The 14,343-nt window shown below is 47.3% G+C and overlaps 1 protein-coding gene across 1 annotated transcript in view; it reads right to left on the bottom strand.

Annotated features, from left to right (window-relative positions):
• MTAP (methylthioadenosine phosphorylase) overlaps positions 1-13,970 on the bottom strand; it is a 32,026-nt gene extending 18,056 nt beyond the window's left edge. The window contains exon 1 of the mRNA XM_054987289.1: positions 13,924-13,970. Coding sequence (XP_054843264.1) covers positions 13,924-13,956 — 33 coding nt within the window. The 5' untranslated portion in view covers positions 13,957-13,970. The remainder of the gene's footprint in view (positions 1-13,923) is intronic.
• Positions 13,971-14,343: the final 373 nt, after the last annotated feature.

Raw genomic sequence — 14,343 nt, 5'->3', positions numbered from 1 at the left:
TTCTTGAATTAATCAACACATCCCTCACTATTGATCTCACCTTAACCACTTTCCTATTCTTAAGTGATTTAGAGGACTGATAGCCACCTCACGGGTCATCAATCACAATTTGACAACTTAACTTCCACATGGGAAAACTTACTCAGACTGTACTAGTTCTTTTGTTACTCCCCGGAGACAGTTTACCGGCTTATTGTCCCACTTGGGAAACAGTTTGCCAGCTCTTTGTCTCGCCCTGGACAATCCTTCACAATCCTTTGCCCCACCCTGGGACCAACCTGGGATAGAAGATGCAATTTTGCCCCAAGGTAGGATCCATGGTATAAAGTAGGCTGCCCCTCAACCCTGAAATATGTGCACGCTTGGATCCAGCATTCCACCCTCGAACTCTGTTAGAGCCCTCCTGCCTTGAAGCGCAGGCCGCTCATTGCGCTCTCTCGGATGGTAACTATCCCCTGACTTTTACTCTCTCTCCTAGTTAGTCCTGAATGTGTGTTGCTTGTTGTGTGAATGTGTTATCCGCTGCTGATTTTTGTTATTTTCAATAAAGGTTTCCTGTTTGTTTGAAATATCTGTTTATTGAACGGAGTTCTCTAGTTGGGAGAATCCCTGTATACATAGACGAAAAGATCTCCAAGTTACCCCTCTGCTCGCTAATCCTCCTTGCTGTTAATTCCATCCAACTCGCACCCTTTGGGTAACAGGTGGCTAATAAATGTTGTAAATAAACAATAAAAATAATAATCCCCCCACATCACTGGCCTACCTACTGTGTATGAGCGCTCCTCCGATGGACGACTGGACTGGCCCTTCCGGAAGCATGCAGCCACGAGGTGCTCCCAATAACTCAATAGCAATAAAACACGGCCTGGTTGAAAGTGGCACACCATTGCCACCACAGGAGCAACTTGCCCACGGCAGCCCAGCGGCTCCTAGCCACCCCGGGCCTGACCATGGTAGCTGTGAGTCACCCAGGCCCACCCAGGAACCACAAGATAGGGGGAAAGAAACTGAGAAAGGTCTTTAGGAGAAGGGAGGCAGAAACCAGAAAGGACAGGCAAGGATCTTCGGGAAGGGAGATGAACAGGCAAGGTGTAATATTTTAAATGTGTGTGTGTGTGTGTGTCTTTAAATGCTTGGTGTGGTATAGATGAAGAGCGGGGTTGAGAGGGATGAGTGAGTGAGATTATTGGCTGATGACTGAGAGTGTGGGCGGAGTGAACTGCTGTTTCAGATACTGAGTGGAGAAAAAAGATTCAGTCTGGGGAAAGCAGGCAAGCTGTGTGCAGCCTGAGAGCGTCTGTGAATTTCTAAAGGAAATATAACCTGTGTGGAAATCTGAACTCTTGTGTGTGCGCCTGAGAGAAAATCTATGTGTATTGGAGTGAGAAACTGATATCTGAAGCAGGCAAATGATGTGCGCAGGCTGAAAGAGAAAGTTTATGAAGATCTGAGTGACTGAACCTAAGTAAAGAAACTTTAAGAACAGATGACATTCTTTGAAACCATCGCGCTTAAGGGCATGGCAGCACTATCTTACACAAAAATAACACAACTCACTTAACATCAGAGAATCACAAAAACACAATTTCTGGCAAAAACACTTTATTTCTTGAACAGCTTTAGGTTACACAGTAGGAGGGCACAACAGGGCATGATAGCAATGTACTACAAAAAATAATACAACCCACTTCACCGTTTTTGACAGCAATTGTGTTTGTGTGATTCTCTGATGTGAAGTGAGTTGTGTTATTTTTGTGTAGTACACTGCTTTCCTGCTCTGTTGTGCCTTCCTACTGTGTAACCTAAAGCAGTTACAGAAATAAAGTGCTTTTGACAGCAATTTTTTGGGGTGATTCTTTAATGTGAAGTGAGTAGTGTTATTTTTGTGTAAGATACTGCTTCCATGCCCTTTGGTGTTCCCCCCCTGCTGTGTAACCTAAAGCTGTTCAAGAAATAAAGTGTTTTTGACAGGAATCGTGCTTTTGTGATTCTCTGATGTTAAGTGAGTTGTGTTATTTTTGTGTAAGATAGTGCTGCCATGCCCTTTGGTGTTCCCCCCTGCTGTGTAACCTAAAGCTGTTCAAGAAATAAAGTGTTTTTGACAGGAATCGTGCTTTGTGATTCTCTGATGTTAAGTGAGTTGTGTTATTTTTCTGTGTGGGGGACTGCTGGTGTAATGTGTCATAATGCTTTGCCTACTTGTACTTTGGAAGGGAGAAAATAATTTTTTAAAAACTTTATTTTGTGTTGTTCTTGTTTTATTCTTTGTTGTGCAGTTGGTTCCCATCATAGGGAACAATGGGGCTGGCTGGCCAGCCATCTCTGTAGGTGGTGGGGGAATTTGAGGGAGGGTGTCTGTGGTTCAGGTGCTCTTTCACAGGGACCAGCTGGCACTCAGAAGTGTGCCCACCATTGTGGCACCCCTGGGCTGTGCAGAATTGCCCAGGGAAAGAGAGTTTAGAAGTTCCCAGCATAGGGAACAAAGGGAGAGGGCTGGCCTTTGCCAGCCTGTTCCTGGGGTTATGGGTGTGGGGCAGGTGGGGGTGGATTTGGGTCTGTGAGGGGCTAATGTGGGGATTTGGGTCTGTGTGTGGCAGCTGGGGGGAATTGGGTTTGTGTGGGGCTGTAAGGGGTGGACTTTAGGGGCTGAGAGGACCTACTTGGGGAGGCCATGAAATGCCCCCCCAAGTGGGAGCAGTCTGAGCCTTGGTGGGGGGTGGGAGGAAGGGTGGGAGAAGGGTCCCAGAGGGTTGGGGGGCATTTTGCATGCAAAATGCCACCCCTGGCAAGACAAGCCTCCCCCAGCTGTCAGTGGTAGAGATGAGAGCACCTACTTGGGGAGGCCATGAAATGGCCCCCCCCAAGTGGGAGCAGGCTGAGCCTTGGTGGGGGTGGGAAGAGGGGTGGGAGAAGGGCCCCTGATGGCTGGGGGGCATTTTGCATGCAAAATGCCACCCCTGGCAAGACAAGCCTCCCCCAGCTGTCAGTGGTAGAGATGAGAGCAGAGCACCTACTTGGGGAGGCCATGAAATGGCCCCCCCAAGTGGGAGCAGGCTGAGCCTTGGTGGGGGGTGGGAGGAAGGGTGGGAGAAGGGCCCCTGAGGGTAAGGGGGCATTTTGCATGCAAAATGCCACCCCTGGCAAAGGAAGCCTGCTTCTTCATTTTTCCCCATAGGAAATAATGAAGAAGATGAGCAGCAGCATGCTAACAATATGCTGCTCCTTCGCTTTCTTATGGGAGGATAGGGGGACCTGCTTTGGGGGGCCATAACATGGCCCCCCAAAGTCCAATCGGTCTGAAACTTGGGGGGTTTGTAGAGAGGGGTTAGCGGAAGGTTCCCACCAAGTATGGGCTGATTCGGTGGGAAAATGCCTCCCCCAGACGTCCGGGAAGACGCCGGAGGCATTTTCCCATTGAAAAAGCCTAAAGCTGAAAGTAAGCTGAAAGCCGAAACGGCTGGCCGTTTCGGCTTTCGGCTTATATGAAAGAGAATCCTCTTTCGGCTTTCTGCTTTCTGCTTTAGCCGAAAATTTTTGGCTTGCACACCCCTAGCTACAAATGATATATGAATAATGTATTTTTCTTAGTATTTTGGCTCCAATGAAGACTGTAGGTGGGGGAGATCAACTAATAATAAATAATAAAGAGGGGTCCACAGGTCAGTGGCAGAGCACATTGTTTGTACGTATGGTTGAGGCTGGGGCATGGGCAAGCTCCTTTTTGCCAGTCTCCTGTTGAGCGAGGAATGCAGCCCCCTCCTCCCGACTGTCTGCCAACTCACCTAACGTGTGTACCATCTCCCACCCCAAGGGATGTATCAGGTTTGAGGTTGGTATATGGGCTGCTGTGTACAGCTGCTGCCTTCTTGCTCTGATTCTTATGTTTTAAAGTATTTTACTGTGATTTAATGTTTTATATTTAATTATTTATATTTGATGTAATTTAAGGTGATTTTTATTCATTGATGTTACCCATTCTGAGCCCACTTGTGGGAAGAACAGGTTATAAATAATAATAATACATGGCCTGAAGCTCAGTGAATTAATAACAACAACATTTGATTTATAGATTGCTCTTCAGGACAGGTTAGTGCCACACTCAGAATGGTTAACAAGTCAGTGTTATTATTATCCTTACAACAATCATCCAGTGAGGCACATGGGGCTGAGAGAGCTCTAAAAAAGCTGTCACTGACCCAAGGTCATCCAGCTGGTTTCAAGCAGAGGACTGAGGAATCAAACCTGGCTTTCCAGATTAGAGTCCTGCCGCTCTTAACCACAGGACTGGGAACAGCTACGGTAGGCTTTGCCAATTCAAGGAGACAACCCTACTCTCATTGGCCAGTTCTTAGAACCAGACAATTTCTTATATGACCAAAAAAAACACATGCCTCATGTCAAGTCCAAAGGTCAGGCTTGCAAAGAATCAAAAATAACCAGAAATAGGACTCTGACTCATTCCCAGCCGCCAGTGCAGTTATACTAGCTTTAACAGCATCAGCCTAAAAGACAGAGAAGGCTAACTGGCCTCCAAAAGCAATTTTATCCACCTCCTGGCAACCGTATGTCATTTTAGTCAAGGTGGAGGTTTTTTTTTTTTTTAAGTCTTCTTAAGAGTCAAGCTACAAGTAACGCAGTTCATGTGGTGGGTCCATGCAAGTTTACTTGGGAAGTGGAGTCGGACACTCCTTCCCATAGCAACTGCGGCGGTGGTGAAACTCCAGCCGCTCGGTTCCTCTCCTCTCCCCTGCCTGCTCCCGGGCGCTGGGAGGCTCCATGAAGAGGTTGAGCCATGGCACGGAGGTCTGGCCAGCTGGTGGCCAGGCTGCGGCAGCGGGGCTGCTTCTTCCTTCCTGCCCTCCTTACTTGCAGGAGCCAGGGCTCGCACGCTGTGGAGCAGGCAGAGCAGCAGCATGGCAAGGATGGAGCAGGGCGAGCACAGTGCTGCGCTCCACTCTTGTATCAAGAGGCACCCAGCAACTGTGCTTCAGCCCTACGCAGCTCCATCGGGCTGCGGGAGGAGGGACACACGGCGCCCTCCACTGCTTCTCCCTCACCGCCACCCGTCCAGAAGGTGCTACTGCGCTCCTGCCACTACTGCCCTGCTCCAGTCAGGCCACGTGCAGGCACCATGCATATAAAGGGCAGCTGAAGCTTTGCCGCCACTGCAGCTGCTATGGGAAGAAGGAAGTCTCCAACTACACTTCCCAGCTAAACTTGCAGGGCCAATCAAGCACACTTCACGTGAACTGCGTCACGTGTAGCTTGAATCTTAAGTTTCATTAAGAAGGAGGTATATATTGTACATTAAAAAATCAGTAATAAAATAGTATCACACACTTTAAAAAAAGAATATATATGCCGCAGGTATGTTTATAATGTATATGTATATAATGCTATGCTTGAGCACCATGTATTTCAGCATGTGAAATGCACTGAATGCACTGATAACGGAGCCTGATTGCTTGTGAGAAGGATAGCTCAGCAGCAATTTTTAGTCTTGTTATTACATCCGGGGAATGCAGTTCCTGCTATAAGAAACATCATTATCCATTCCCATGCCAGAACTTTATCACAGGACAAAATGCAGTTCTTAGCCCTAGCTACCTCTCTCACAGCTGGCTTGAGAGAGGGAAATCGAGGAGGAACACACAAACGATACCACCCACTGAGTTCCTGCCATCTCCCTCCCTGGACAGTGCACCAGTCTGGGGCTTTCCAATTCAGCTGACCGCAGCAAGCAAGCACGAAAAACAGAGGAAACTGGCTCGGCCCGCGTTCCACCCCTCTGCTCTAGACTGGCCCACCAGCCACTGCAGTCACTGACACTCTTAGAAGCTTTTTCTCTCTTAATGGAAGATCTCAAGTAACATGAAAAATATATACATCCAAGTTAGCCTGTTATAAACAAGAGTTTGGTGGCATCTCAAAGACCAGGATTGGATTTGGGTTTGTTTGCCGCATAAGCTATTGTGGACAGCATTTGATAAAGTCGGCTCTAATGTAGAGCCTCCTCACTGGCAGACATTTACGAGATTTGGGGGTGGGTGGGTGGGGGTGGAATAAACCATCTGAATCAGGGGTGTCATGAAATGCAGGGAGTACTAGGCAAATCAAAATACATACAATGCAAATTTAATCAAGAAAGAGCAGAGATCACCTCCTAGCTTTGCTAGCGAAGGCCATTTGCCTTGAATAGTCAAAATTGATAGAATGATAATAGCATTCGATTTTTATACCACCCTTTGGGACAACTTAATGCCCACTCAGAGTAGTTTACCAAGTTTGTTATTATTATCTTCACAACAATCACCCTGTGAGGTGGATGGGGCTGAAAGAGCTCTGAGAGAGCTGTGAATGACTCAAGGTCACCCAGCTGGCTTCAAGCGGAGGGGTAGGGAATCAAACCCGATTCTCCAGATTAGAGTCCTGCTGCTCTTAACCACCACACGTAACCACTTCTACCTTGAGGGAACACCCTCCATTTTGATTTGTCCAATACAGAATCCCTGCAAATTGCAAAAGCTTCTAGGATCTACTCAGCCTGGTGCAGTCTGTTTACACATGCCCCTGGCCCCTCCTATTCTCCATCTAAACAGACTTCACTGCATTCCTCAGGTGTATGTTCTATGGGCAGGTCAAGAATAGTAGGCGAGACGTCTTTCAAAATGGCGTGCCCACCATTTGCAAAACACTTTCCAACAAATGTTGACAAAATATTCTCAATAAACGGCAACAGCTTTACAGCACTTTATTCCCATCTTCCACACCAGAAGTACTAATTTTCATGGTATTTCCTGCATCTCACTTTCAACCGCATCATTCTCCACTACATTAGCTTATAATTGGAATCTCTCCTTCAATAAGCAAAGAGCGTGTGGTCCTCGTTTTCTGCCAAATGTGCTGTTAGAAATTGTTATATCATGGAAGTGCGCCAACTCAATTGTTTACAGGAAACAGGTCTTTTTTATTTATTTGCTGCCATCTTGTGGCACAAGTTCAGCAGTGCAAGCAAGCGACCATATTCGTTGGTGCGATGTGAAGATTTAAGAACCTGATTTCATATTTCCTCTGTGCTCACAGAAGTACTAACGGAGACTGAAAGAATGCTGTGGTTGCCTGAATATTATCCCTCAAAAGGTTCATGCCACGTACTCTAGATGCCATTCTGATTAAGAAGTACAAATGCAACTATTCATACATGGACAGCCCCAAATTGAATCCAGGTCATCTAAAGGCCCTTACAACGTTAATCCGAATGTTTTCTTTCCTAAAGTATAATGAATCCAAATAATTTTTTTAAAGTGAAGGGGGTTTTTTTGTTGTTGTTTTTTGCTGAAATCCTTACATCATCACTGAAAAGTAAGTCAGGAGCTGAAATGGTGAGTGGGGTTAACTAAGGCTACCCGGTGAGTTCAAAAGTAACATTTGAACTCAGGACTGACTTCTTAGATTATGGCTCAACAAGCCCCAGAGACAAAGAAAATGTGTCAAGGTTTGTCTTAGGAAGAGGAACCACTGCTGTGAAAACAGCAGCAAGCAACATGGAAGCGCATGGAAACAGCACCAGTGTGCCCTGTTCCTGACTGGCTGTCACCGCCCTGACCTCCCCCTTTCCCTCTGTTGTGTTGCAGCTCCATTACACCAAGCCCACCCCCCATGGCCTGACAACCCCCACCCCCACCCCTTTTCCACTGAGCCATATAAAGCTAAATGGTGGCTCTGTCTTTAAAAAGGAGCAGGGAGGAAACGCGTAGCATAGCTTCACCATTTTAAAGCCAGAGTTTAGCTCCGCATTCCTCTCTGGCTTAGCTGCAGGCAGAGAGACCACGTGGACCTGCAGTCCCTCTGATAAGACAGATTTAAAGAGGTTTTTCTTTAATTCAGATCACCAGGGGAAAATATGTGAGCTACTTGAGTTTGTACCTGGACTGGGCAGGATGTCATGTGGGCGCTTCCCAAAAAAGCAGAGTCATCTCTCTGTCTGCTTGAGGGAAAAGCTCGGAGTGGAAGGAGCCTAACCATGGCACCATGTTGGCTCTCTTTCATATAGTCCTAAACTGAGCTTTTTGGTCCAGGCCTCTCAGGCCCATTCTGGCCCTCCTTACTCAGCAGAAAATCCCACTGCTCACTGCTCTCCTGCCCACTTCCAGGAATATCCCAAGGGCAGTGATTCCGGTTATTTTTTTGCCATTAGTAGTTATTCATTACTAGGTGTTCTGCATCAGGATAAAAGCCGTTGACTTGGACTTTTGAGTGTGGCTGTCCTCAGTTACAAACATGTTGTTTTCTGCCTTGCAGCTGAATCCTTTTTATTGCTGAAGCAGCAACTGATGCTGCATACGTCCTATGCAGTACGGAAAAAGGATGCCAATAGTGGAAAAGGTAGAGAACAAAAATGTATAGACTGAGAGTTTTATACATTTTAACTTGTAAGCAGTGGCCACAATCCAAGACAGCGTTATGGACAATTAAGCCCAAAGAAGTCAATGGCCTTACGGGACCCTAATACTGTGTAGGATTATGCAAGAATGTAAGAAGAACCATTCTGGATCAGATTAATGGCCCATCTACTGCAGCATTTTCCCCCACAGTGGCCAACCAGATGTCTCTGGAAGGGTAAGTGTGGAACAAAACCTTGCCCTGCTATGAGCCTCCAGCACTGGCATTCATACTGCCTTGGAACATGGAGGTTCTATTTATTCATCAAGACGAATAGACCTATCCTCTACAGATTTATCTAGCCTCTTTTAAGGCCGCTTGTTAATTACTAATGGGGCAGTGGGTTTCACAAATTAATTGTGTAAAGAGCTTTCTTTTTAGCTATCCTGAATCTACCACACACAAACAGCTGTCAGTTCAATCCTAAACAGAGTTACACCCTTCTAGGCCTACTGACTTCAATGCTTATGATGGCACTGTGAGTATCCCTGAGTTCTACTAGTATGGAAGGGGAAAGAAACAAGTTCTCTCTATCCATGTTCTCCACCCCATGCATAATTTAATAGGTCTCTAGCCTCCTTATTCATCCTCTCTTTAAACTGAAAAGCTTAAATTTTTAGCCCCTCCTAATTTCAATTCAGTGCCTTTCCCATCTCTACAATATCTCTTTAACGCTTGGGAAGAGAAGTGACAATCATATGCAGTTTTGAAAAGTACCCTCTTCATTCACACCAGTAAGAACAGTCATAGGAAAGCTGTTTCTGCTTTCATGTTTTCAGTCCACTGCTCAAAACTACTTCTAGACCCAGGGCTCATGTGGTATTTTAAACCCAGCCAAAGTGACAACTTGTCTTTCCCTCACAGAAAGTGAACTATGAAGCATCTTTGTTCACTGAATCCACTATCCATCCCACTCTGTCCCTCCTACTACAGTAGGCCTGATAAAGGTTTCCTCTATCAAGATGAACACAGCCCAGCAGCCAAGTTTGGCACACTATTTTGGCAGTCTGAAGCAGCCACAAACGGCTGAGGCTGGGCCTCCGCCGGCCTGGAAAAAAGGACTGTATAAAACCCTCCCTGTGAAGGCTGTACACCATCTTGTTTTAAATGTGTTGTTTTTAATAAATATAAATTTTTAAACTGTATTTTAATTGTATTTTAATATGTTGTTATCCGCCCTGAGCCCGCTTGCGGGGAGGGCGGAATACAAATTTGAAATAAATAAAAAATAACTGGAGGCATACTCCAAGACCCTTGTGGTCATTTTCAGCGTGGCTGCTGGGCTGCCCTCAACAAAGGCTGTGCAGGCCTCTGCTGACCAATGTAGGCTTTACATTTGCATTGCAGACATTATTTAAGAAACCAAATCAATATATCTAATTCTCAATCTGGCCTCATCTGTGGATACTTAAATCTGTGGATTGACAACAAATGGTGAGATGGGAGATTTTTCTGCAAATTTAGGGGAACTCTCAGGTTTGCAAAAAAAAAACCAACACCCCAACCCGAAAAGCTTAACAAAAAATGGAGTGGGGTTAACCTCCCCAAAGGAACTTACACAGAACCACCACTGATGCAGCCTGCCTCACCAGAGGGTTGATGGGTTGGGGGATTGGGGGACAGAGAAAGTGAGAGTGCATGTGACACTAAGCACTGGTGGGGGGAGATAAAGAATGACAGCAGGCGTGGGAGAGGAAGAAACAGTGATGCGGTGGGGGACAAAGAGAGTGTGACCACAGGCAATGGGGGAGGGAGAATAAGGGAGAGAAGAGAAGGGGTGGAAGCAAAGGCTGGGGGGCATGGGATGGTCTCTCCTGCAAGTTCTTTGCAGGCCCCCCACCTGTACATCTTCTAAGCCCCATTTGTGAACTTGCCCTTCAGCCCACTCCAGTTTCAGTTAACTTCTGCTTTCTATGATGTTACATCAAGCAAAAAGCAATGCAGATACAGGTTAATTAGAAGCCTTCAGCCCATGAACAGGTTCGATAGTTCAGATCGGTTTCTGAAATTTATACTCATCTTGACCCACACAACTTGAGGGCTGCCAGGCCACCATCTATGGTAACTACAGATATCAAGGCAGAATTCCCATTCTATATACTGTGTGTCAAAGTCAAAGCTTGGACTCTATCTGACCCTTAGCAATAAGTGCCCTGCACTCAAATGTCATCTCGTCTATTGGCTTCCTTCCTGTTAACGGCAGATGGCGCTCCTCTCCCATATCCCATGTGTGGTTTTACCTATTTTCTGCTAAGTTTCTCCTTCATTCAACTGAAGGTGTGCCCCCCAAGCCAATCTTTCCTCAGCTCCCTGTTTCAGACCACTGTCTACTTTATTTCATTTCTTTTAGCCTAGCCCCCCTCCCGCCCTGATTCTTTCCTTTCTTCCACAGCAGAACACCCACCCCCCACCCACCCACCCACACACACTCTTAGGATTTTTTGGAGCACCTTTGTCTCTCCTCTGGACTATTTTTTTTCAAATCTGCCTTCCCCCTCAAGCTTTTTTCTCTTTTCATTGCCTATTCTGGGTCTTTCCCATGGACACCTTCACTCTAACTGATCAGGAAGTGAAATTAACACAGAAATACAGGCTGCCTTAAGATGTCACAACTAGCCTGCCTATGATGGGCATGGAAGCATAATGGCGTCTGCTCTTTCTTGTCCCCCCCCCCTTCCCTCACTTGCACTGTTGGAAGACTTCCTGGTTTTGGAAGCCTTGACTCACGCTCCTGTTTGCCCCAATGTCCAAATGCAAGTCCCTGAGCAAACTGAAGCTTGAGTCCTTCTCAGAAAACTGGGATTGCCTAGGTACATGCTAGGTAAGAGCCCCGTGGCACAGAGTGGTAAGTGGCAGTACTGCAGCCCAAGCTCTGCTCATGACCTGCGTTCGATCCTGGCGGAAGCCGGGTTCAGTTAGCCGGCTCAAGGTTGACTCAGCCTTCCATCCTTCTGAGGTCGGTAAAATGAGTACCCAGTTTCCTGGCGGTAAAGTGTAGATGACTGGGGAAGGCAATGGCAAACCACCCCGTAACAAAAAGTCTGCCAAGAAAATGTTGTGATGCGACGTCTCCCCATGGGTCAGGAATGACTCAGTGCTTGCACACCTTTACCTTTTTACCTTTAAGTACATGCATTCAGATATCACAGCAAATGGGAGCTCGATTCAAGACTTCCCAAAGCAGGAAGTCTTCAACGGTGCTTTGCATCAGAGAGAAATAGAAGTCTGGCATGGTATCCAAAGGCGGCCACAGTGCTGTTCACTGAACAGACAAATGCTGATGACATTCTGTAACAGCACACAAGTTTAGCCAATCAATGCCAGAGACTTCACTGCCGCAACTGCAATACAATCTAGACGGCTGCTGTTGCTTACTGCGTGTTTTGTACTCTGCTCTGTATCAGAAATCCTTTACCAAGGTCTCCGATATGGCAAGGTAAAATCATTACGCACCGAACATTAAATGGCTGCAGAGTTACATAAACCAAGCAAGCGGGCATTGTATAATCTAATCAGAACTGGTTTACTGTTTCTTTGGCAGCTTTGCTTTTCACTTGTGAACGCTGCATGTAAGAAAGGCTCCAAGGCAGAACCTGAAAGGCTCCAAGGCAGAACCTGATGCCAAGCACCATTGAAATGCACAGGTCTAAAACACAAAGAAAACAAGTTCAACCCACTACTCTGTCATCAAATAGAAGTCCAAAGGGTTGGACCCCTGTCCATTGAGATCAGGAGGCATTTACAGAAGTAAATCTTTCCCTGTCTTCCCTTCACAGGCCCTTATGAGAGACCAGGGCTGGGAGCCAAGGAAGCCTTGGCCCAAGAGCCACTAGGAGAGGGCTGGAAAGCAGGGGAAGCGTGTGAAGTCCCCTCCACTTCCTTTGATGGGGGAAGCACAATAGAGCAAGGGATTTGGGTCCTCACGGCAGCTCACCGCTGCTTGGACTTCAGCCGCCCTGCTGCTATTAAGATAACATTTTATTAGGATAATTCCAGATGGACAGCCATGTTAGTCTGTAGCAGCAGCACAGAGCAGCAGTGGCATCTTAAAGACTAACAACGTTAATTTTGGCATCTGCTTTTGTGAGCCAGAACTCACTTTGCATATGAAGAAGTGAGCTCTCTGAACCACCAAAGCTTATGCTGGGAATACACTGGAGCTCCTGGTTTATTTTCTTGAGAGGCTTCGGCCATTCCTTTTGGTTTTATTTCCTGTTCTCAGGCCATCTGTTGATTTTTAAGTTTAAAGTGTTAGATCTAGCGCCTGGTGTTTTTATGATCAATTCGTTTTTTTAAAAAAAATCTACTTTGTTGTAACTTTGCGTTTAACTGTAATCTGGCTCAACAAATTTAACGGAGAATTTATAGCATCTCTCTCCTAACAGGGCTCAGAATGGAATGATCTTTAATTGCATTTCCGTTCCACAGCCTTTAAAAACCCATGTCAACGTGGAGAAACCCGCCTGTTGCTAGCGCTATGCCTTTGTTCTGTAAATGCAAAGCAGAAATCAGAGCTATGCATTCCGATGGAAGATGCCATGTATTGGAAGGAGAACCAACTAAATCCCCCAGGTACATCCATGAACAGTACAGGATTCATACTAAATATTCCATAAAACTGATTGGTTACTCCTGTTCAGCTTCTACATTCCCAGCTTGGATTAAGAGAGCAATTCAAAAACAGGTCAGTTTTATTTAAAGGGGCTTACTCCTATGAAAATGTTGTCAGACATGAAGCCTAAGAATGCAATCCTATGTAGGGTTTTAATGGGTTTAAGACTGGCAGTCAGCCTATGCAGGGCCGCCCTGCAAAAGGGGTACCAAGGGAAGGAGAGGAGCGTGTCTGAAAGCTTATTTACTGTACACGCACCCGTTTTAATTGCCATTAGACCCTGGTAATAACTCCGGATTAATCCCTCTGTGTGTGGCCTGGCGTATGGGCCCTTTGTGCTGGGTTTGCAAGACACTGTAGCAATAAAGGGGGTGGGGGACAGAAAATCCAGCAGCCCAAAGAAGGATTGAAGACAAAGGTTGATTCGTGCCATGTTTGGGGCTCCGTTTCAGAAGCGAGCTTGGTGGCGTGGCGGGAAGATGCGCAATCGCTAGTGCCCGAGCCCGTGAGCACAAAACGCAGGCAAGGCCGGGCAGCGCGGCTAGTGGCCATTCCCGCCCACCGACCCCCCTTCTTATAAAAGCAACTGCAAAATCTCGCAGCGTCAGGCGGAGGGGGTTTAAACACCAGGCGGCAGCAACGGCGCAGCGGGGCTGGCGCGGAGCCCGTGTGCCGCACGCGAGCGCCCTGCCCTCGTGCTCCGGGCCCGGGCGCGCGCCGCTCCCCAAGGGCAGCTCCCAGCGGGGCCCGGGCCGAGCGCCTCCCCGCCTCTCCCCGGGGAAAGGGGCGCCCCGAGGCGGGGACGCAAAGGCCGGGCGCGGGCAGGGCGGCACTCCGTTCCCCGCGGCGTTCGCGGAAGCCCTTACCTTCACAGGCGCAGAGGCGGCGGCTGCAGCCATGTTGGTCGGAAGCGAGCGAGGGAGGAGCGAAAGGCGGGCCTCGGCTCGGCTTGGCTGGATGCTCGCCGCCCGCCGGGAAGAGAGGCGGGAGGCGGCTTCCTGCCGCTCCCCGACTCGCGGGAGGCCCAAGTCCGAACTGCTTCTCCCTAAAGGAAACCCACAAAATAGGCTTTCTTTTTTAAAAGCGCCCGAGATTGTAGACCGCCTTTCCGCGACAAAGAGTGTCCGAGGCACGCACGGTGCAATCCAAAAAAGAGTTACCAATCTCTGTTTAGGATTGCCTTGGTAAGAGACTTGAGTAACCGTTTCTATAAATAGGGATGTTTTTCGCCCCCTCCGGTTCCATTGGGTCTCTTTTCGGGAAGAAAGTAAAACCAGAATTATGGA

The sequence above is a fragment of the Eublepharis macularius genome, chromosome 8 (assembly GCF_028583425.1).
Source record: "Eublepharis macularius isolate TG4126 chromosome 8, MPM_Emac_v1.0, whole genome shotgun sequence".
Taxonomy (NCBI): Eukaryota; Metazoa; Chordata; class Lepidosauria; order Squamata; family Eublepharidae; genus Eublepharis; species Eublepharis macularius.
The sequence above is the reverse complement of the archived record's forward strand: the minus strand, read 5'-3'. Positions and strand labels throughout refer to the sequence as shown.